The sequence below is a fragment of the Acipenser ruthenus genome, chromosome 24, assembly GCF_902713425.1.
Source record: "Acipenser ruthenus chromosome 24, fAciRut3.2 maternal haplotype, whole genome shotgun sequence".
Classification (NCBI taxonomy): Eukaryota; Metazoa; Chordata; class Actinopteri; order Acipenseriformes; family Acipenseridae; genus Acipenser; species Acipenser ruthenus.
In genome coordinates, this window is record NC_081212.1 from 19,057,202 (window position 1) to 19,080,080 (window position 22,879).

At 38.3% G+C, this 22,879-nt stretch overlaps 1 protein-coding gene and 1 pseudogene across 1 annotated transcript; one reads left to right on the forward strand and one right to left on the reverse strand.

Annotated features, from left to right (window-relative positions):
- Positions 1–218: 218 nt before the first annotated feature.
- Positions 219–15,152, reverse strand: LOC117428390 (secretory carrier-associated membrane protein 2-like). Its single transcript, XM_034047325.3, has 9 exons — positions 14,928–15,152; positions 8,900–8,980; positions 8,591–8,677; positions 6,010–6,124; positions 5,617–5,745; positions 4,852–5,011; positions 4,638–4,739; positions 4,069–4,186; positions 219–3,828 (listed from the first exon to the last, which is right to left on the reverse strand). Exons 1-9 carry the CDS (start codon positions 14,982–14,984, stop codon positions 3,679–3,681), a joined length of 999 nt encoding a protein of 332 aa, XP_033903216.2. The 5' UTR covers positions 14,985–15,152; the 3' UTR covers positions 219–3,678.
- Positions 15,153–15,234: 82 nt separating this feature from the next.
- Positions 15,235–22,575, forward strand: LOC117429003 (mannose-6-phosphate isomerase-like; annotated as a pseudogene).
- The last annotated feature ends 304 nt before the right edge of the window (positions 22,576–22,879 follow it).

Consider the following 22,879-nt stretch of genomic DNA (forward strand, 5'->3'; position numbering starts at 1 on the left):
AATACAATGCCAGAAGTTTAGGGCTTGGAAAAATAAATATTCCTCGCTTCACAGTTTATAAAGAAAATTAAATCCCTAAAATGTATTCGGGAATATATAAAAGTTGCATCTACTTTATAGTACTACTATAGTAAACCAGTTTCAGAAAAGATGGGCAAGACAGTGTTTAATAAAGGATTGGGATCCACTGCCATTGGACACATACTGTACAACACAGCTTTGTTGTCATTTTTTTTTATTTCAGCACAAAAGGGTTCAATTAACGGCATTTACAATTTTACATGAAAATTGAAACAAAAAAACATTGGTAATAAAATGCATTACTGAACATCCCATATACAGTTAAAGACACCATCTTACTAACCCCATTGATTTTACACCATTAAAACAGCAGTAAGAATTAGCCGAGAGAAAGACAATCGTCTGTGTTTACCTAGGATCCTACGGCAAAATTGGAAAACCTGTTTGTAATATGCAAAAACTCCTAGTCATTCAGTTTGAAACCTGTGCTGCTGAGAAATGTAAAACTAGTCACAATCAAATGCCACTTCAAAGCAGCTGCAAAACAATTCTAAGCAAGCAAGAATCACATTTGCTGTCTGATTTTTTGTCAAACAGGACATTATTTTGACACCTGGCAGAGCGAACAAAAAGCAACAAGGGAAGGAGTTCATATGACCTTACCAGTGTCCACTCTTCTGAAGAACACATTTTAAACTATTACAATGTGTCAGATGCCAAGAGTGTTTAATAATTTATATAAATAAAGTACACCCTCCGTTCTAGATCTGTTTTTACCTCCATTATAACATTACAGGGACAGAACAGTACAGATCAGGACTATCTACAGCCTTTTTCAATGTGCATACCTAAGAAATGTGTTGTTAAATATGCCATTCATTAAGACACCACCTTAAAAACACTTCAACTGCTTTGCAAAAGAAGAATACTTTCAGCCAAAAGAGAATAGGTTGCAATCACAGGAGAAAGTATCACTTCCTTGGCTAAATGCCCAGTGCTCAAATTATACCCAAATAAAAGTACACAATCCATTTATAAAACTTTTAATTTAGTGAATGCAGTGTCTTAAATTCCCTTATAAAATAAGAAATATTTCAATGATTACACAACTGAACCTAGTCCTGTCCAAGGAAAGCAAGAACAGAATGGTGGTTTATTCAGAGTATCTGTGATCCTATCAAGTGTTTCTCTGACTAGGTTTGCTGCAATTCTATGAATGTTGTTCTTACTGTGCCATGTACAGGAAAGTTATGAACTGGCCTTCTTGCCATGAAGGGAAGGGAAGGGAAAAGACAAGTATAGCAAACAGCACTGAATTCAACAGTCCATTTAAACTTTTAGCATGTAGCCCCTTATATCACTCTATATGCTGTTGTCCTTTAGCAGAAAAAAAAACCTATTGTGATTGTAAATTCAGACTGCTGAGCTAACTGAAGCAATCTGGTGTTGTAAACGGTTAGCTCCACATCAGACTTCAGCTCCACGAATGGAAAAGTACCCTGCCTGAGCAGAACAGCAAACACCACCCTCCACCTGAAGCAGGATATGCTTGCTATTAGCACTTCAATCAAACAAAAAGACCTCTGCAGATGAAGTGACAAAACACATTCTTATAACATGCAGCACTCCTTAGGCAATACTGACATCAGGTTCTTTTTTTTTTTTTTTTTGAATTTTTTTTGAATTTTTTTAATAAAAACTCACTTTTGGGTAAAATTGTGCTGAATTACTGTCTTTCTTCAGGCTGCTCGGTGTACACCATTAAACATCAGTACATTTATGTTAATATACTTTAACTGCACTATATTGCAGCAGAAGATACATCTTTAGACACAGACATGTCTACCTGATGCAAACCTAGATGTTAAAAGATGTGCACACAACACAAATTAAATCCTCTACAAATACAACCCCAGAATGTACAGCATCCACCAAGTACAGATTTCTTAAAAAACAGGACTAGATAATGTTCAGCTTGCTTTAAACACACTGTATATCTAATGCTGTACATCAGGCTTCCTCTACAATAAGCTTTAAAGAGTTACTTATATACACACACACATACACATTATATATATATATATATATATATATATATATATATATATATATATATATATATATATATATATATATATATATTATTCACAAATACAGGGGGAAAACATGAATCCTATTACATAGGAGTTTGACTCATTCTAGTTTAGTAGTCACACTTTTAAGTTAAAGTAAAAACACATCCAGTAAATAATACCTATCAAGGAGTCATATTTCATCCCTGTATATTTATAAGGAAAAAACATGAAACAAGTCATACAAACTTCAGAATCCCACACATTTTGAGACATTTTTACATTTAGCCTATTCTGAAGGACAGCACCCCGAATCAGATGCCAACTAAGGTTTTCCAGCCATTAAAAATGGCAGGCTTAATATTTTTTAAACGTACCTTACTTTTCTAGCAAAACTAATACATCTACTTATTTGTAATCCTTCATTACAGACGAATATATAAGCTTTTATTTTCAAAGAAATATCTGATTGATACCACACAGGGTTAGCAGTTTAATAAATCAGTGTCAGTGCTAAACAAAGCCGGGCTGGTCACTGTCTGCTGGCTATGCCAGTGTCACACAGCTCAATCTGGTGTTCCTGTCTTCCATTTCTCTTCACTGTAGAAGAGGACTTCCCAAACCAGAATATAATAATGGCACGGTCACCACAAATGGTACAGAACCTACACTCTAATCCAGGAACAGTAGCCATGCTTGTTAGGAGTAATGTCTCATCCCCTTCAATACCACTTTAGAAAACGAAGAAGCAAAATCTGCCTTTAAACAGCTATTTGTTCAATCAAAAGGCAAATTCCTTCCTCACCCATAACAACGTTTAGATTTTCAAGATATTTTAAACGGTTACATCTCATGATTACATTGTCTGTGTTCTTTCAGCATTGTACTGTATATTACTCCCCCTTAGCACCTGCACTAACAAGCATTGGACTCCCCTTAGAAAAAGCTCACCCTTTGAAAAGAGACTAGAGAATATGTGTTCTATAACTTTGAGTTCCTTCTTGGAACTCCAAAAGGGGGGAAAAAAGAGGGTAAATACAGGAAGGAAGATTGCCATCACCAATGATTCGCCTTTAAAAAAAAAAACCCCAAAAAACATTCAATTAAATCAGAATTACAGGAGTGTCCTTAGGGGGGGAAATGGGAATGAAGCTTTAAAAAATGCTGCAAATTCAGTATGCTAATTTCACTGCTGCTGTGGAAGCCCATTCCCAAGGACGCCAGGTGCCCCGAGAAGTTTTTGTCTCTGTTTAAAAATCCAATATTTTGCTGCTTTGGATGATCACTTTTTTGAAAAAGAAGTTAGTCCAAGTACACTGGGTGAGGTCAGACATGGTATCTTACAGCTGCCATCAGCTATGTTCTTTTCTTTTCACAGCAGCTTTACAAAGTGGCATACTGACTTTATAACCACCCTACATATTAAAACAAAAACAAAAACACTCCTGATATTAAGACCAAACCAAGTCAAAGATAAGTAGGCACACAATGCTTAGAGTTATTTTACTTTCATGAAAGTGCATCTTTTTAAAATAGGCAGGAGGGTTGTGACAGGGAGCTGACAAGGTGGCCAGGCCCAGCCCCGCTAGTTCCCCTGCTGGAAGGCATTCTGGGCCGCAGTGGAAGCAGCTGTGGAAGCAGCACTCTGGAAGGTTCTGTTTGTGAAAACGCCCTGCGAGAACTCCTCCTGGGCCTTCTGGAAGCTGGCGCCGGTCCGTCTGTACTTCGAGTGCACCTGAAACGCACCAAAGACCAAAAAACAGTTACCCCAAATCAGGTGATTCAAATGTCTGTTTATTAGTTTCTATGAGCCACATTCGGAAAAATGTGCCTCTTTTTATCTGGTAACATAATATACATCAGTAAAATAAAGCTTATATAAATCACAAACACATTTTCAAATTTCTCCCAAGAACATGCTAAACTCTCTGTGCTTGGTAAGGTGAAAGTGCTCTGGTGTACTCAGATTACATACCATCTTTAGCAGGATGATTGCCATGACCGCACAGGCAGTGAAGAAACCAGCCACCACCATCATGATGATAGCTACAGCATTGTTGGTGCCAATCACAGACAAGGCAAGAATCCAGCCACTGCAATCAAACAGTAAGAACAACAAATATTGTCAAGGTATCAGTGAAACAGAAACCCTCAATCCTCACACAATGATGTCAAAAGAAAATAAATACATAAATATATAGTAATAGCAGCACCCTAAATGCATGTATACATGAACTAGAATTGCAATTCCATTATAAAGGTTCATGTTGGTATCCACATGCATTTTACTGTATTAATATTCGTGGGATTTATTGTCATCTGCACAACGTAGAAAGCACACTTACAAAGAATGATACATAGAAACGGTGCCTAGTACTTGGAGAGAGTAGCCAGAAGAATGCTCTCTCTCTCACACACACACACACACACACACACACACACACGCACACTAGATAGGCTGCAGTACTCTCAGAAAAGGGGAGGTACAACATACAGCCAGAGCACAGAAATGTGTGGATTCTCAGTACCCCGTAGCACACTCACCTGTTACCCCAGTGGGGGATGCCGACTGCCTGGATAATATAGACAGCCGTTTGGATGAAAAAGACGAAAAAGAAGAAAAAGAAATTGAAAGAGCTGTCGGACCTGAAAAACAAACCGAAAAAATTAAAATTATACTTTTTTGTACAGAGCACGGTCAAGTCTTTATAAAGCTCAATATGCAATCTGATTGGCAGGACTAAACACTAGCACTCACCTAAAGGCTTTGTAGACAGGCCTGTACCAGCAGACGAATGCACAGGGGGTAAAAAGAACAAACCACAGGATTGCCAAGCCAAAATCAACCCCGTTGCTGCTGCTTACAGTGAATATTGCCAGGCATGCCAGCAAGTTCAGGAACAGAGTCACTGAATGAACTAGGAATGGAAAAAGAAAACTGCATTCATTCTTTTTTTCATATTTTTTTATTTAATTACACGTATTTTTTCTCCACGGTATACATTATGTATACATGAGTGCATTATCTCCATAATTATTGCTGTAAACCATACTGGACCATTTTCTGGCTGTACCAAATTCACAAATAACCACACGCTATGGACAATCTTGCACAATGAAAAGTTCAAACAAACAATTTGACTTTGTGTAATGAAAGTTCACAATGCTAAGTAAGTGCTCCATTTAGTAAGCAATACAGAATGTACTAAAATAAACAGCCCAAGTAACAACAAAGCAAAATAATAGGAATGGCAGCTCTGACAGAATGGTAGTAAACATGAAATAAAATTAATATCGGAAAAAAAAAATGTAAAGAGTAGTAATCAACCAGAAGAAATATGTATTAAGTATGCTTTGTTCGCCGTTTCTAAAATATATCTTTTTGGATCCCTGCAGACAGATTTATTTCAATGAATTTGTCTGAAAGTCTATATCAAATTCTTAGTGCATCTTGTTTTGCTCAGGCTGGTAACAATGATTTGATACATTCGTATATAAATACATCAATGAAGATTGTACTTACACATCCACAGGTAGTACATCATCTTGCATGTCCTCTGGAAATCTGGGGGAATGTCCTCAGCAAAGTCCTGGTAGAAGCAAGGCTTCACTGGAAATATCCTTGGAAGAGGGGGCCAGTTATTTTCTTTGGCTGTAAACAGAGATTTGTCTGAAATCACTATTCTTAATTTTTTTCTTGATCGATTTATCATAGAGTTTATCAACCCTTCTGAGCCCTATTTGACTTTTCTATAAAAGGTATTTTTTGGCCGTACAATAAAAGACTTCCATTTGCCTATCAATAAAAAAACATACATTTTCTTACAAGCCACCAGAAACATATTTTCTCAGACTACAGAATCTGAAAACTGTGCACACTGCATGCTTTCTTTGCAGAAAAACGAAGTGCACTCACTAGAACCCGAGCTCTTGTTTTGGATTTCCCGTTCCCTGCGGTCCAGCTCCGCTGCTTTCCTCTCCAGCTCTTCTTGTTGTCTCAGGAGGTTTACCTGGGCAGCTGAAGCTGTGGCCTAGTAGTAGCGTAGAAAACTTAAGAATCAAAAGATCCAGCTATGTACCGAATATGAAGACATTATATCAAAGAGTGCAGTCACTATCTAGCTCTGATCTAAAAAGTCAAATGACCTCAATATGGCAATTTGAATACTAAACATCTCATAATAAAATCAGTGAGCCGTAGGGGGGGATTAATTATTCTGCTTCTGAACAGGCTGGTAAGTGACTAAATCATCCTATCGCTGAACGATTTCATTAATTATGACTATAAATGAAACTTAAGACTCATTTCGGAGCTTACTGTACCTGCACATGATTCTCTCACCTTGTCCTTCTCTGAACTAAAGTGATCTGATATTAATAACCGCGTTCCATAATACATGTCCACTGGCCTTGAGTTTGCAATTAGATGCCTGACCTTCCTAATCAGTAACACCTGTAATACACAACTGCTTGGAATTCACTGACATTCAAAACGTTAAGCTGCCAGCTGCCAGGAAGAAGTAAAGTTAATGAATGTACAGATAAAATCCATACCTCTGACATCTTTCTGAACAGAGTGCTGCTATACCATTCCAAATACAACATGCAATAAAAGCGTTGTTTTTAACATTACAGCAGTTAACTCTCACTGACAAACAAATGGATGTTCCTAGAACACTTCCGTGCTCCCTTGAACTTGGGGGGCAACTGTCCCTCCTGGGAAAGCTTTGCAACTCCTGAACTAATAATGCTACAGAGGTATTCACTAGTTTAATGTAATCTATTGATAGATTAAGAACTGTCCTTTAAAACACTGTCCTCCTTGTCACCTACAAGTAAATAAAGGTGAAAATAACAAAAATATAATGCAAACTCATCTATTAACAAAACAATGTATCTATTAACAACAAAACAACATACCTTAAATTGAAATTCAATTTACTCAAGGACAAAAAACAGCATACCTTAAATTTAAATTCAATTCTTTATTTGAGCTGTGTACAAAAAAAAAACAGCTTCCCTTAAATGGAAATTCAGTTTACGCAAGATCTTTATTTGAGCTGTGTACTTTTGCTCCGCAGTTTATTTAAATACATTTTATTTGAACTGTGCAAGCACAGTGTCAATCATTCCCCTCAGCCTCGCCCACTTCCATCGAGGAAATAGGGGCTTGCTCTTGCTGTCTGCGGACACGTTCAGCCAATCACAGCTAGTTTTAGTTGGAACCCAAAACTGACACACAGCAGACGATGCGTTCTGGATGGGGGCTCCGAGCTTTACAGAAGGAACGGGCTGAATTTAGTTACTTATTCCTGATTCGAGGCTGAAGTTAATTACTTATTCCTGATTCGAGGGCTCAAGTTACTTATTTGCACAATTATGTATTGAATATTAGCTCTCATTCTATAAGGGGGAAATCACATAGATAGTCTGGATGTGCCACCTCAAACATGGTATCATTTTAAAGCTTGAGCATTTCTCTTCAACATAAAGTTGATTGCAGAGTGGCACAAGTAGGCATTCACAGGCTATGCCGTGAAATATACACACACCCTTCTTGTGATGTTGAAGGTTAAGTAATTGTCTTGCGAATAGAGTATGGTGCGTAGTGGCATGTACAGTACTATTTAGTATGAAAATTAGAGCATTTATTATGAATTATTTTGCTCAAATTGTGAAATGGAAAATATCAAACAAGCAAAGAACAAAACAGTAAAGAAGAGGCAGAAGAGACAGAGACAAATGTAAAATCGCAGATTGAGCAGCACATTTAAAATCTGTTCGGGAACTGTGCATTTGCTCAAAGCACATTTCACAATTTGATTATATCACTTTACTCAAAGACTGAAGAAGCTGTCTCTTTTCTGTTTCGTTCTTTGCTTGTTTGATGTCTTCTGTTTCACCAAAATAATTTGCACAAAGACCAAACCTTTCATTTCATTCTTTCATAATTTGTAAATGCTCAAATCGCGAAATGGTTATTTGTCAGTGATTGACCGCATCCTGACTGAGTGTAACACACACACACATATATATTATGGTCAATATACATTTCAAGCTCATATGTTTGGGCAGCAAATATTTAATAAAAACAAAAATAATAATATTTTGGAATCTCACTGCATCATACTATAAAAAGCAAAACTGTTTATGTTATTTTAACTTCAGCCTTGAATCGGGAATAAGTAACTAACTTCAGCCCTCAGCTACACAGCTCAAATAAAGAATTGAATTTCAACTTAAGGTATGCTGTTTTGTTGTTAATAGATTCATTTTTTATTAATCAATGAGTTTGCATTATATGATTTACTTTTTGTTACTTTCACCTCTCATACAAATATACTACAGAAGTGCAAAATCAAGCTGCTGCATGACCTGATGATTCCACAAGAGCTGGCTTAGATCTCATATGGTTCCTCCTGCAAAGCCCAGAAGTGGGCATAAAAATGGTGATCAGTGATCAGAGTTGGTTACCCTGATTAGAAGGCAGCACTGACCTGTGGGCTGGGCTCAACTGAAGGCTGCAGCACGGCTGGCTGAGAAGGTGCAATCTGAGCAGGAATTGTGGTCTGTGCTGGATTAGTCTAGAGAAACAATACAAGAATACCATTAAAAATCTGGTCAACTTGTCAAATTCTGTCTGTTATAAAAGTACAACCTGCATCCTTTCAATCATAGTTTTACAGTAAAAAAATTTAATAAGCTACTGTACAGAGCCAGACCGCAAGAAAAAGAAAATAAATGATCTGTTCTTCATCATTGTTTCTTTGAGGAGTCTTACAATATATATGAAAAAAGAAACATACCAGCTTGGAGTTTTCAGTAAATGGATTAAATCCTTCAATTCCATCTGAACTAGAATTGGTCAGCTGTGTAACCGAAGGATCCTGCAACAAAGAAAATTCAAATTACTATAACAGTACTGTAATTATCTAGAAGGAGGAATTGTGCCCAATTTGTAGTGAAAATATCTTGCATATATGTATACCTTTTTCCAAATAAAAACATTATAAGGTTTTAAAGTGTAGATATTTCATTCGGGCAATCCTAAAAAGCACAGTTAAGATTACACATAACCTCTCCCCGTGCTTAAATTAGCCTGCAAACAGAACTATTTGATCCTCGATCCTGGATTCTGAACACTTTGGACACTATTTTTCAGCTATGTATGACAGCTAGTTCCACCATTGATCTGTCTCTGCTTCTCCTGAACTATAATAATACAGTCAACATCATTAGCATCGACAAAGTGGAAAATACTGTAGCTATTATTTGTTTTTTATACTAGACTGTAGAAGGATTGTTTTTTGGTCCGAGTGACGGAGTGGCAGAATTCAAGGAGAGTGGAAGCTTGTGTTGTGTTTCTCCACAAACAGACAACACCACAGCTTCAATGAAGGTGGGCAAACAGTATTACAAGCAAAATAAAAGAAAAACTGCAGTTTCTGACTACATTCCAAGGGTGTGGTGTACAAACAATTAAGTCTGGTACTTTTATTACAATACAGTACCTCTCAATAACTAAATTAGGGCACTCCCTGTCTTACTGGTTTTACAACTGCACAGCACCACAGAATCACACCAGGTGGAAGACCAGTTTACTTTAGCTGCTTTTGTGGAAATACAGGGGAAATGAAGGCATGCTGATTTGGATACTAATCGTCAGTACTAAAAATCCTATAAAAATAAATAAAACGGCACAAAACCTCCCTGACTTTTTGATTAATAAATAACTGCTTTTCAAACTGCAACCATTCGTCTCAATTATATTGTAAATCAGTGGTTCCCAACCCTGGTCCTGGGGACCCCCTGTGTCTGCTGGTTTTCATTCCAGCTGAGCTCTCAATTACTTAACTAGACCCTTAATCGGACTGATAATTTGCTTAATTAGACCTTGTAAATTGTTTTCAGCTCTTAAATAGCTGCAGAGTTCAAGTTACTTATAAAACATTATAGCTAATTTGAAATCTGCAACTGTTTCATAGCTGAAAACAATTTTAAAAAATCTAATTAAGCAAATGATCAGTTCAATTCAGGGTCTAGCTAAGTAATTGAAAACCAGCAGACACAGGGGGTCCCAGGACCAGGGTTAGGAACCACCGCTGTACAGGATATGTGATCGTGTGCATATTTTCAATCTTGCTGATTTCATTTGGTCAATGCGGTCTGCGGGTTCAAATTTATTTAACAAAATGAAACCCCACTGGTGACCAGTCATTCAGTCAAGTCAGGCATATAACCAAATGATTAGTCTGGGTTTTAGTAATGAGTACAAATTGTAAAATTGGCCAGCTGCCTGAAAGTGGTACTTATTTGGTAATCCTGGTTTAACAAGAATGACTGTATAATACTGTATACAATACTATTACAAAGCCACTTGGGACCTTCAGTCTGCTGCTGTGGAATAACCTGCTTTCCATTACCAGGAGCTTATCCCCATTGACGTTTGTAACATCAGTAAGCGGGTGGTGACATGAACAGGTGTGATATGAAGTAGGTTTGACTGTACTTGTAAGAGCCAATCTAGTGGTGCTCTAACAGTGTTATGTGTTTAACCTAGTTAATAAAGGAGAGGAACAAAATCAACATCGAGGTTGGAATAAGAAATCAGCTCCACTTCCTGTGCAAGACCTGACCAGCTGCTGCAGTATGCACGCCCTACAGGTAAACTAAGCTCCAGATAATAAGATGCTGGAATTGGGCACTGCCCAGTTCTACAAACAGAAAAGGTCAAATCAGGCACCTTAGTCTAATGTTCCTGGCCTAATAGTATCTACAAAACCATGTTTATTTAAATAAACAATACTTGAGAAGTAAAAAGTACTATACTCAGACGAAGAAAAGTAAAAGACACCAACTTGTGCATTACAGTAGCTTGTCTAAAAATTAAATCAGAGGCTGTAAGAAAGCAGTTAATAAAGACATTGTACCTTAATAGATTTGTCTGTGGTTATATATATATATAATCAATCAAAGTGCTTGCTTTACAAGGATATGTTGAAGCCCTGCGTATCCTACAGCTTTGTGCTTTAAGTCTAGGTTCTGAGATCTAAGATAAATGGAGCAGAAACAGGTATCGCCAACCCCACCCCACCCTTAAGCCTATTAATATCTACTCAAGGAGTGTGTGCCAAAACAGGTATGGGATACAAGGTCAGAATTAGGCAACGAAGTTGCTTTTACACAGAGGCAAATTTGCAAAAGTATTTTATTTTTATTTAATAATTTTTAATTGCAATCAGAAATACATATATCGGCTTTGCACCTGGTGTAAGAGATTTCTCAAGTTTCTGACTAACTCAGGCACTAATGAGTCAACTGTCTTTTGCATCACTGTTTTATCACAACATACAGCCTACATATCCTCATTCCATTCATTTTTTTTCAAGCCGGGTGTGTGCACGTCCTTCACATTTGCCATAATGAATAGAACTATTGAGCCACATACAGTAAAGCCGGCGTCAGTATCATTTGTTTAGCCGATGGACCAGGACGTTACATGCCATTAGGAGCTTGTTATCCTACAGTAGCATGACAACTCCACTAAAGCCCCTTTCATATTGACATGCTCTACTTAGGTCAGGACCCGGTGTCATGCGGGTCGGCTATGCTATTTCACACTGCGTTTGATAAAGCAGGGTTGACCTGGGTGACAGATGCAAGTAAACAATGCTGGTATCAATGCCCCGGAAGCAGCTTGTTACAGACGCTTCCATCCAAGCTTCTCTGGATTGAACCGTCGGCTCAAATGTTACATACAAATACAATACATACAATAGTCCAGCAATCTAACATTTTAGTTCTAATAGTAAACACTACAACAATTACAAAACACAACTTGGCCACTATGTTAGGCCTATCATGATCTTAATTCCAGGCAAGCATCCATTTACTTGGCTCACTTCTTTGGAAATCAACTCTTCACAAATCCTTTCTAGTATAAAAAATAAAACACAGGTGTAAAAAATTACTTTAACTGACACTCGCATACAATTACTGACTGGCTAACTGATAAACTTCAAATGTATTTTTTTTTCTACATAAAGCAAAAATATACACAGTATATATAGTGTTTTCTTAATTGATTAATAAGAGTATGTGATCGATCAAATCAAATCACCTTGAGAGTTAGTAGGGTTTGAGAGTAGTGGTTTAAGAGTTAGTGTGGTTTGAGAGTTAGTAGGGTCTGAGAGTTAGTAGGGTCTGAGAGTTAGTAGGGTCTGAGAGTTAGTAGGGTCTGAGAGTTAGTAGGGTCTGAGAGTTAGTGTGGTTTGAGAGTTAGTGTGGTTTGAGAGTTAGTAGGGTTTGAGAGTTAGTAGGGTTTGAGAGTTAGTGTGGTTTGAGAGTTAGTAGAGTTTGAGAGTAGTGGTTTGCGTATATAGAGAACTACTTGTCAATGTGATAAAAGTTGCAAGCACCTTTGGTACTACTTATTTGTCTTAGATTTGTAACGTAGATATCATGGTGAGCTACCTTTTCCTGTTTCTGATGGCTACAAATTAGAATTGTAGTCATGTTAGAATTATAAACTATAAAACTATATAACTGAGTAATAAATCAGCACAGAGCAGAGAAGGAAGTTACCTGCATTGTGAAATGACCATACATTTTAATTCATTTTAACAACTGTCTCAACAGAAATCAGTTGCAACTTAAAGGATCTGACCTCCTCAGTAGCAAGATGTCTTGTGCAATTAAGATTAAAACTCCCAAAAATAATACAAGTAATATATTGTTATATCTAATTCCCTAAATATTTTAAAACATTGCAACATAAAACTATACAGATAAGAACTTGCTAATCTAATTTACAGTGGTGATAAAGCTTTCCAGTACCTACAGTATCAGCAACATACTAGCATGTAACCATTATAATAACACAGACATGCTACAGTAATAAATAAGACAATCACTGACTACCAAATAACAATACATCACTTGTCTTGAAATGGAAGCGGAGACAACAAAAAGAATGCCACATTTCTTAGTGCAGTGCAGTCTCTATAAATCCAAAATGAAAGATTCTTACAGCTCAGAATACAAAACCTATCCAAATGCGTGCATAGCATCTACTGCCATGTATTGTACTATTTGCATAGCAACTGCAGGAAGCTGCAAATCTGGCTTGGTGTCCCCTGTATTCTACCGAGCTCTGCCTGTCACTGCCAACAACACTGAACAGTAGAAAAGTGTGTTCCTAAAAAGTGCAATAGCACTCTGAAATACTGTTGGGTGTCAACATAAAACTGCATTTTGTAACAGCCCTCCCGTTACAAGGCTTCCTGTTGCTTTCATAACAAGTTATCCTTCACTCCCTGCAGATAATTAGCCCACTAATAACACAAACATTCAATTAAAAACATCATCATGTAAAAAGTGTTATAGTCTGGCCTTAATACAGTAAGTGCCAAAGGGAATGGCAATGTTATAGAAATTGGGGCTGAATTGTATTTAGAATTTTAAAACCAAAAGTACCACACAAAAAACTAACAGAAGCATGTTGCAGGATTGAAGTATTTAAAATTTGTCGCAGGACCACCCAAGAATTTTGCAACTGGTCTCAACATTAAATCTTAATGATTCATGAAGAACAGAAAGACCAGCATTAACATACCCATTCATATATTATTTTCTCAGAAATGAAAATACTGCAACTGTTAAAACATGCATTCATCTAACTTTAAACTTCAGTACCTGGACTAGTTTAGCATTTCAATCTGGCTCATGAGTGATACTCATTTTAAACGGTGTGCAGGGTGGGTCGCATGTGTCCTGAAAGACAAACCTTGCTTCGTGGAATGTAAACAAACTTGCTTGTCAACAAAGTCTGCTTTCTGAAAGTACATCAAAAACTTAAAGTATTGAAGAAAGCAAAAACAGGCACCGATATCATGATTGTGGGACATTGCAGTTTACAGATGACAGATTAGAATGGGATATTCTGAATCCACTACTTGTGTAACAAAACTACATAATTGACCGATGAGGCATACAGCTGCTGTTAGTTTATTTATATTTTTATTGTAACCTTTAATGAAAGGTAACAACCTGTGCAAGGCCCGATATCTTGGAGGGTCTAGTACTGCCACGCTAGTTTGCAACTAATTTCATAATTATTTTATTGTCTACAATTGACATTTCAATGTGGTCTCATTGGATGTTAGCAATGAACTATGAATACATTTTCCTTGACCAGTGTAAACGAAAAAAAAGGTATCTAATGTTTGTTTACATTGCAGATACAATTATATTATTTATTCCCCAACAACTGGTTAATTTCTTCAAAGTAGGATTTTAACTGGTGCTAGCAGCTGATTTCGCTACACAAAATTATTGTATTCGTTGTCCGTTCTCTAAAGGACAATACAAGACAAACAGTTGTTAACTTCTGGCAGCTGTTATACAGGGTTTATTACCCGCACTAACATTTATACAGGAAATAACAACCCTCAAAAAGCAAGCTGACGATTTCGACAGGTTCCACAGTACTGACTTGCTTAACATGGTTACGACGGAACAGTTAACCGCACTTTCCAGTTTAGGGCTTGTTATTCTCTAATTTAAACCGCAGTATTAAACTACAGTATTAGATTTACGTGTAAGAGAAAACTTTTTGAATTCGGTGACGGTCTACTTATTAAAACAATTGATAATGTAAAGGGATACATCTGTTTAAATATCCAGCTTGTCAGTCATGCCACGTCGCTCTCGGAATATCTACTAGGGCCCAGCCCAAGAACCAACCCAACAGGTTTCGGTGCTGCGTACAGATGTGTTTAAGTATTTTAGTTTTAATTAATACATTTTAAGAGACTGAAATGTTTAAGACAGTACCTGAAACGGGTTGACGTCCACTGGGTCCGCAAAAGGGTTGCTGTCGAATCCTGACATGTTCGGTTGTTTATTTTGGCTGCCTGATACAGCATAAATATCCAGCTCTCTATCGCACTTTCTCCGTTTGTTTCTTTCACCAAGCACAACTTCCTGGATACTCGCTTTGTGCGCATGCGTATTTGGGTGTGACGCCAGGGCATGTCACTATTGGGTCAGATGGGGTGGGGAAAGTTAGCGTTGTGACTCGGTGAACTTATAAAACAAAAATAACACTTCCATTCTTATAATATGTTTGAACCTACCGCTCTGTCGAAATTATTTCAATCCAAAGTTTTAAAGTATATATTTTTTTTAAATTAAATTTTAAAAAAATATTTAAAAAGTTGTTTTTTTTTTCGGGTAAAACAATGATTATTTTCTACATACATTAAAAATAAGGAACGTTTGCACGCACATTTAAATTGGTCTGATTTAGGCAACCCCCGGTCAGCCTGATATAAAACAGTTCATTATTACAATATAGAACAATTTCCTATGTTTCTGTTGGCTTATATATATATTATATGGACTTTTTCACATAACGATATAGTGAGGAGTGACCATGCTTATGCTAAACTAAAACCTTGTGGCTGCCTATTTTAAACTACAAAAATGTGAATTATATTTTTGTACGTGCTCAGTACCGCACTATATGTCACTCACTGCCAAACATAAAACAGCTTTATAACACGCGACTTTCTGGTCGTGTTGCTTCTCTGACGTCTGCGGAGCTGAAGTGCCAACCTGCTGCAACGATGGAGGAAGTAAGAGGTCAGAATGATAATAATACAGCAGCTGTTATTGCATTTAAACATATAACCACGAGCTCTGGGGACATGCAAAGAAACTGTTATTTAACTAACAAGTAGCAGTCGATATAAAGTAACGGCCACTGTAAAAGCTTTAATATTATTTCCATGTGTCCAACATAATGCTTTATGGTACGACACTGCATCGCGACAGTACGGTTGCGAAATTATTATGTGTTTAATATTCTATGTCGATATGGTTGTATTGTTTTTGGAAGTAATGCGTAAAACTATGGTGGAAATGTCCTTTGTACCGTCACCGGATCAATACTGTTTTTCGCAAACATAATTGATATGTGCTTCAGTGAACGGGGATGTGATGGAATGAAAAAACCACGATGGTGCAGTAGCTGGCAGTCAATACAAGGGGCCGCCTGCAAAGTGCAGTTTTTAACCCTTTCATGCGTGACATATCGAAAATAGCAGAACAAAAACATTTAAAGTAGTTATAGACACAAAATAAATATATTTGTAATTGACTTTTTTTTAACACACTATCTCCTACCTACACCCATCTGAGTATCACGCGTTTGCGTCTTTCCATATGTCCCCATATAAAGACTAGACGTTTTTTTTTTATTATTCTTTATCCATCGCCAGATGAGGTCGTGCACGAAAGGGTTAATCCATCAGCGTAAGAGTTTTTATAATGTGATTAGTTTTGCTTGAGTATGTTTTTCCCTCTTTAGCTACAGTTCCTCATATATGTCCCATCATAGTTTGGTGGTTGGGAGCTAACCCCCCTCAGGACACTGTGGTACACATCTCTTTAACTTTTTTTTAATACATTAGTTTTTTTTTTTTTATACTGAGTCCATTTATAGCACTCATCTTGGGCTACCTACCTAACAACACTAGGTAGTCCAAGATTAGTCCTAATCAGGGTCAGTGAAACCAGCAGTCAATCAGGTAACAGTTTGTGTTGTTCCCACAGTGTTTCCTCTGCCCTGTGTGGTACAGAAGTACCCTGGGGGAAGGTGGGGTTAGACAGTGAGGTGGCCAAGCTTGTCGTCAGTGGAGACCCATTGGCTGTGATTGAAGAAGACAAACCCTATGCAGAGGTAATGGCATTTTAAATGGCTGTTACAGTAAGTTGTTTAGCAAACTTACAGTAATTGGTGTTTTTTGCTTTTACGAAAAATGTGTGATAATTTGGGCTAAACAAATATTCATAACAATACTGTAATTTTAACTGCTCCTTCGTGTAACTGAGTTGTTTAATGCACTCTAAAATGTGGCTTTGCAATTGCTTTAAAATGGGGCTCATACGGTTAGTTTAACAGACCTTTCCTAAGGTAATATTAGTTAAAGATTAATGCTAATCAGGTCCATGAAACCAGACAATATCGTTGTGCCAGAAAAAAAAAAAAACTATCAACCTCAAAACAGTTAGGAATTTGTGAGAGTGCTGTTCTGCTAATGAGAGGTAAGTACATGTTTGTAAAGCCTTGGTTGCTAAAGGTCTTCTGATTCAGTATGTGAAGTCTTACCTGCGTTGACAGATTTGCTCATGGTTTTTTTAAACCTGTTGCTTAACTTTTTTTTGCTTTGGTCTAATCGCTTAGCACTATCCTCGGCTCAGTAATTGGCTTACTGCTTCAAAGGGATTTCGTGTGAATGAGTTGTTCTTTATCAAGCTTGTGCAGGGGTCATTAAAGCTTCTCTTAGCACAGAGGAGCTGAGCAGAATTCCTTTTTCTGCATACAAAATTAGATCTGATATTAAGAGGTCACGATTAGCTCATAGAAACTGACAGTCTCATAGAGTACACCTGTCCACTGTACTGCAGGAGATTGAGATGTCTCGCACAGTTTATGCAAAATCCTCCTACCCCTTTTCATTGCAACATTGTGCAACTATGAACCCCCTGCTTAATTACACTCACATGTTATTGCAGTTTAAACCCTATAAGGGTTTGCATGTGTTCATTGAAAACTCAATATTCCTTAAAATAATGTAGCTCGGAAGCTGAGATTTGGGGGATTATAGTGGGATGGATTAATGGACAAGCCCTCATTGTTTTCGTTTATGGAATGTGACCCTGGAGCCATCTGCTGAGATCCTAATACACCTGCTTGGAGTACCAGGGAAGGACAGTCATTGGAACTGTGTGCAGTTTTAAGAACACAGATCTCGGTGGTGGAAACAGCTTTATAAAGCCAGGGCTGTCCTCTAATTTTGTAGATCTTTTCCCCTTCCTCCCCCCCTCTCTCGACCAGCTGTGGATGGGTGCCCATCCCAAAGGAGATGCCATCATCCGAGATAACAGGATTTCCCAGAAGACACTGGGGCAGTGGATAGCGGATCATCCTGGATGCTTAGGGTCGAAGGTCAAGGACACTTTCCAGGGTCAGCTGCCCTTCCTGTTCAAAGTCTTGTCTGTCAACATTGCACTCTCCATCCAAGCTCATCCCAACAGGGTAAGCACTACACTGGCAGTATGATAGGTTTTATTGAGGAACAACAGTTGACATGAGCCTGACAAGGCCAAACATTAGGTGGAGGCTGGGCAGGAGGAGGTAAACTCAGAGCCCGGCACTGACTTTAAAGAGATGTTTAAATGGAACTGGATGGAATACTATTGGTAGCTGCCACTGACTGAAGGTTGACATGATGGTTGCAGTGATTTTTCTGTCAATCATATGATCATATTTAGAGATGAATGACAAGTTTCCTGTTTGAAACCTTGCATCGCTTTACATTCAGCACAAAGTCTGGAATGGATCACTGGACACTTGGCCATTGATTGACTGAGAGTTTTTAACAGTTAAAAACAGAAACTTCCAGAAACTATGTCCCTTTTGTGTAGCAGTTATATGATTTGGATAGCATGGCTTTTTATTTAGCCCTATATATTGTTTTTCAGTTTTCTCCTTTTTATTTTTCTGCAGGAGTAGGCAGCAAGGCTCCACACTCAGTTCCCTGAGCATTACCCAGACAGCAACCACAAACCTGAAATGGCCATCGCACTCACCCCCTTTGAGGAGCTCTGTGGCTTCTGGCCTGTGGAGGAGATCGGAGGATTTCTAAAAAGTAAGCTCTTGAGAAGTGTTATGCTGTTTATAGTGTAGTTTTCACAAAGGAATCAAACCATTGTACCGTCACAGAACAAACTACTTCGTTTGCAGGAGTGAGTGGGTTGACTTGCTGTTTCTTGCTTTTGTGGTTTTATATTTCCTCTCTGAAATTTGCACACAAAAAATCAGGCATTTGTTGTTATTTGTTTTGATTTAGTTTTTTATTTAACCAGTATAACTCAATGTACAACTTTCTGTTTAGACATCCAGTCAAACTGGCTTGAGAAACCAGCTGTGCTCCCTCACTGCATATCTCCATGAATTGAACTCCAGTGTTTCAATGCCTTGACCACAATGCTAAATAGATTTGACATTTAACAGTGAACAGAGCGGCAAATTGGCAATAATTGTATTCAATTCTTTGTTTAAGCATTTAGGAACCAGGTACCATTATGTTATTGGTATCATCTAATAAAAAGCACTTGATGTTTTTATCATCAGTTTTGGAGTAAGCAATTGGGATTTCACATTCAAATAAGGAAGAAAGAGGATTTCTGACAAGTGTTTTTATATGAACTCTTTCAACCTGGTAGACCTGTACACAGGTATAGGAAATACAACTTCATCCAAAACTGCAGATCAGTAAACAAATCTATTTTGAAATATGCACTTTTTGTTCGGTGTAGATCAGGGTGGAATATAAAACAAATGTAAAAATCATCTAAATTACAAAACCTGTTCCAAGTGTGTGAGTTTCCGTCGGCCCTGTGCTTTTGCAGAGGTCCCCGAGTTCCACGCCCTGGTTGGGAACGAGGCAGCGGAAGAGCTGCAGAGCATTGTGGGAGACCCGCTCAGAGTGCCCGGAGCCCTGAAGAAGTGCTTCACTAGGATGATGAACTGCGAGAAGAAGGTGTTTGTCAACCAGCTTAACACTCTGGTCAAAAGAGTCTCGGAGAAGGTGTGTGCTGACCGTCTTACATGTGGTAGGCTACAAGTAACTATTTGTCCTCGATCACAATACACAACATCTGTATAGCAGTACATGCAATTAATTGGCCCAGTAAATGTTAATTGATCCAGTAGCGGCAGTAAATATTATTATAGATATTTTTGGTGCTGATTATACTACAGGGATCCTATCCAGGGTCCTATCTGATCCTGTGATGTTTTGCTTGTTGCATTATAAATGTAGTTATGACAGTTCTCACAAGTGTTATAGAAAGCATGTAAAATGTATGGATGAAAGATGAGGCGCCAGAGCTCAGAGATTTTAACAGGAAAGTGTGTAAACTCAAAACAGTTCAAGCTGTGTTGCCAGACTGGTGACAGATTCGTTAGGAAATACTGGCACCTAGTGGTAGAACAATGAATTGCCTTAAAGACTAAATTTTGGTTTGTTTTTATTTAAAATAATGATAAGTTATGTTATTGTTGAGCAGGTCATTGGTGTTTCTAATTGTTATATAGTTAAAGGAAACTTCCATTGGGTATCAAATAAAATAAGATTCCTGCTATGTTTTTGTGGGCTTTCTGCATTTTTCCCTGTTGAATTCAGACCTTCTTGGTACATTTCAAGAGCCCTTGTAACTCTACTTTCTCTATTTCTAGCGGCCGCAGGGAAAGATACAACCGGAAGTAATGGAGAATTGTTGCTACGGTTACACTCCCAATTTCCGGGTGACATCGGCTGCTTCTCCATCTACTTCCTGAACATGGTAAAGTTGGAACCAGGAGAGGCCATGTTCCTGGGAGCCAACGAGCCTCACGCTTACCTGTTTGGAGGTGAGAGCTAACCTTGCCCCTGAAAAACTTTACCAGGATTTTCAAAGCGTTTACACCCACCAGTAATTTAATCCTGTTTAGGACACACTGTGGGAAGGAGCCTTGTAGATGAAGATTCTGAAACAAAAGTGTTATAAATAACATAGATAATATCAGAGTGCTTTATTGGGATACTAGAATAAGCAGTCACGAGTCAGCACATTTAAACAATAGTGTGTGCCACAGTCCATGTCGCTGGTATTTTCTGGCCCCACACACTGAGGTTAACGGTGTTCTGCTGTTCATCTCTCTTGCAGAGTGCATTGAGTGCATGGCATGTTCTGACAACACAGTGTGAGCAGGCCTGACTCCCAAGTACATTGACGTCAACACCCTTTGTGAGATGCTGAGCTACACTCCCGCTCCAGCCAGCTCCAAAATCTTCCCTGTGTCCCAGGACCCCTGCGATCCCTTTCTCTTCATGTACGATCCCCCTGTCCAGGACTTCACTGTCATGAAGATACAGGTAACCCACTACCTAAATACATTGCCTTTCCCAGTTAAAAAAAATAAATAGGTTTCCTCTATAACGAGGCAGGACGGTGTCCCCTGTGGTTTATCCAGTAAAGAGAGCTTGCTGAATTGAATCCTGGTTGGGCTGAGTTTATGATCTTGACTGCGGGCCCACAGGGAGCCTGGGGATAGTTAATTTCATTGTGCTTCAGTAACCTTTACTGGTCAGGTGTCTGAAAAGGCGAGGCAGAGACACTAGCCAGGCTGGGCCTCCAGGGTTCAGTAGCTTGTATGCATCCATTGCTTAGGTTCGCCAGAAGAAAAGAGTGCTTAACACTGATCTTCAGTCCTCGTGCTCGGTAAGTGGATAATGAACATAAATCTTGGGAGTAAATTAATTGGACGTAAAAGAAATGTAAAAGCCTTGTGCCTCTTAATGTGGTGTGTGCAGTTAGCACCTCTAACAGGGGCTCTTGTGCCTTGCAGGTCCCTGCGTCAGTGAAGCAGTACAGTGTCCCCCATTGACTCTGCCAGCATCCTGCTGGTGGTGCAAGGAGAGGCCACCGGTGCCTCTACAGCAGGCCTCTCAGAGATGAGCATTAAGAGCGGCTCAGTGCTCTTCATCTCCGCCAGCGAGAGCGTGTCTGTGCACATCACCTCCCCTGCAGGCATGCTGCTCTTCCGGGCCTGCTGCCTGCTGTAGGCCCAGGGGACACCAGGCCTGGGACTGTAGCTCACGCAGCAGTAGACCGGTCTTAGAACTGGACCGGAAACCAGCCTAGACACTGTAACTTTGGTCATCCTTAAAAAAAAATAAAAAAATTTAAAGAAAAAAGAGAGTGAAATAAAACCATGTGTAAAGGTTGAGCAAAGTAATCAAGAGTGGAATATTGAGTTCATTAATGCTGGATTGACACTCAGTTTTGAAGTGCTTTTGGGACAATGTGTAGGGTGTTTAGTGAATCCAGCAGTAGTTTCACTCCTTGAAGCACATGTAAACAAATTAAAAAATAAACATTAGTTTGATTCTTACAAAAATTCCTTCTTTGTAACAGCAGTTCTTTCCTACTACAGTTCAGGAAAGATGAGGGCTAGGGCAGCTCCAGTACCCTCTTGTCAGTGCCTGCCCAAGTTTGCACTGGGTTTGAGTCGTGTACGTGAATATGAAATAACAGTAAATACTCTGGATGATGTGTTTGCACCTAAGTGATATCAGAATAAGTTATACTTGTTACCGTATTTTAACATTGCACCCAATCGAGCATTGCTTGATTAGGTTCAAAAGCATGGTGAGATCCTCAAACAAGTGTACAAAGTCTTCACAAGTTGTCTAGGAGCTGTGTTCAATCCAAAGGAGGTTATGCCACATTTTAAGATTCACTGAATGGATGTAGTGCCAATATATGATTTATACTTTCCGTTACTAAACATATTATGGTTTATTTGAGACTAATGCTAAACTGTATGTATTTAATAAACTAGTCTATTCAGACTTTCGACACCACTGTATATTCTTGAAGGCAAGTCTGAAAACATATTTTATTATAACTGTTAGGAATGCTAATTCCCCTAAAGGTAAAGAATTGAAGATGGACAAGTCCGTTGAACCGATATACATGCCAGCATCGATTTGTTTGTCAAACACATAGTGTATGGATGTTTCTGTTTGTAAAAACCTTAATAAATATCTACTGAGTAATTCATTTGTTTTTTCTCCTGATTTATTTATTGTATTTATATATGTCTGGTCACACCTAAATCCCTGCCTCATAGCAACTCCACATATATATACAGCTCTGGAAAAAATTAAGAG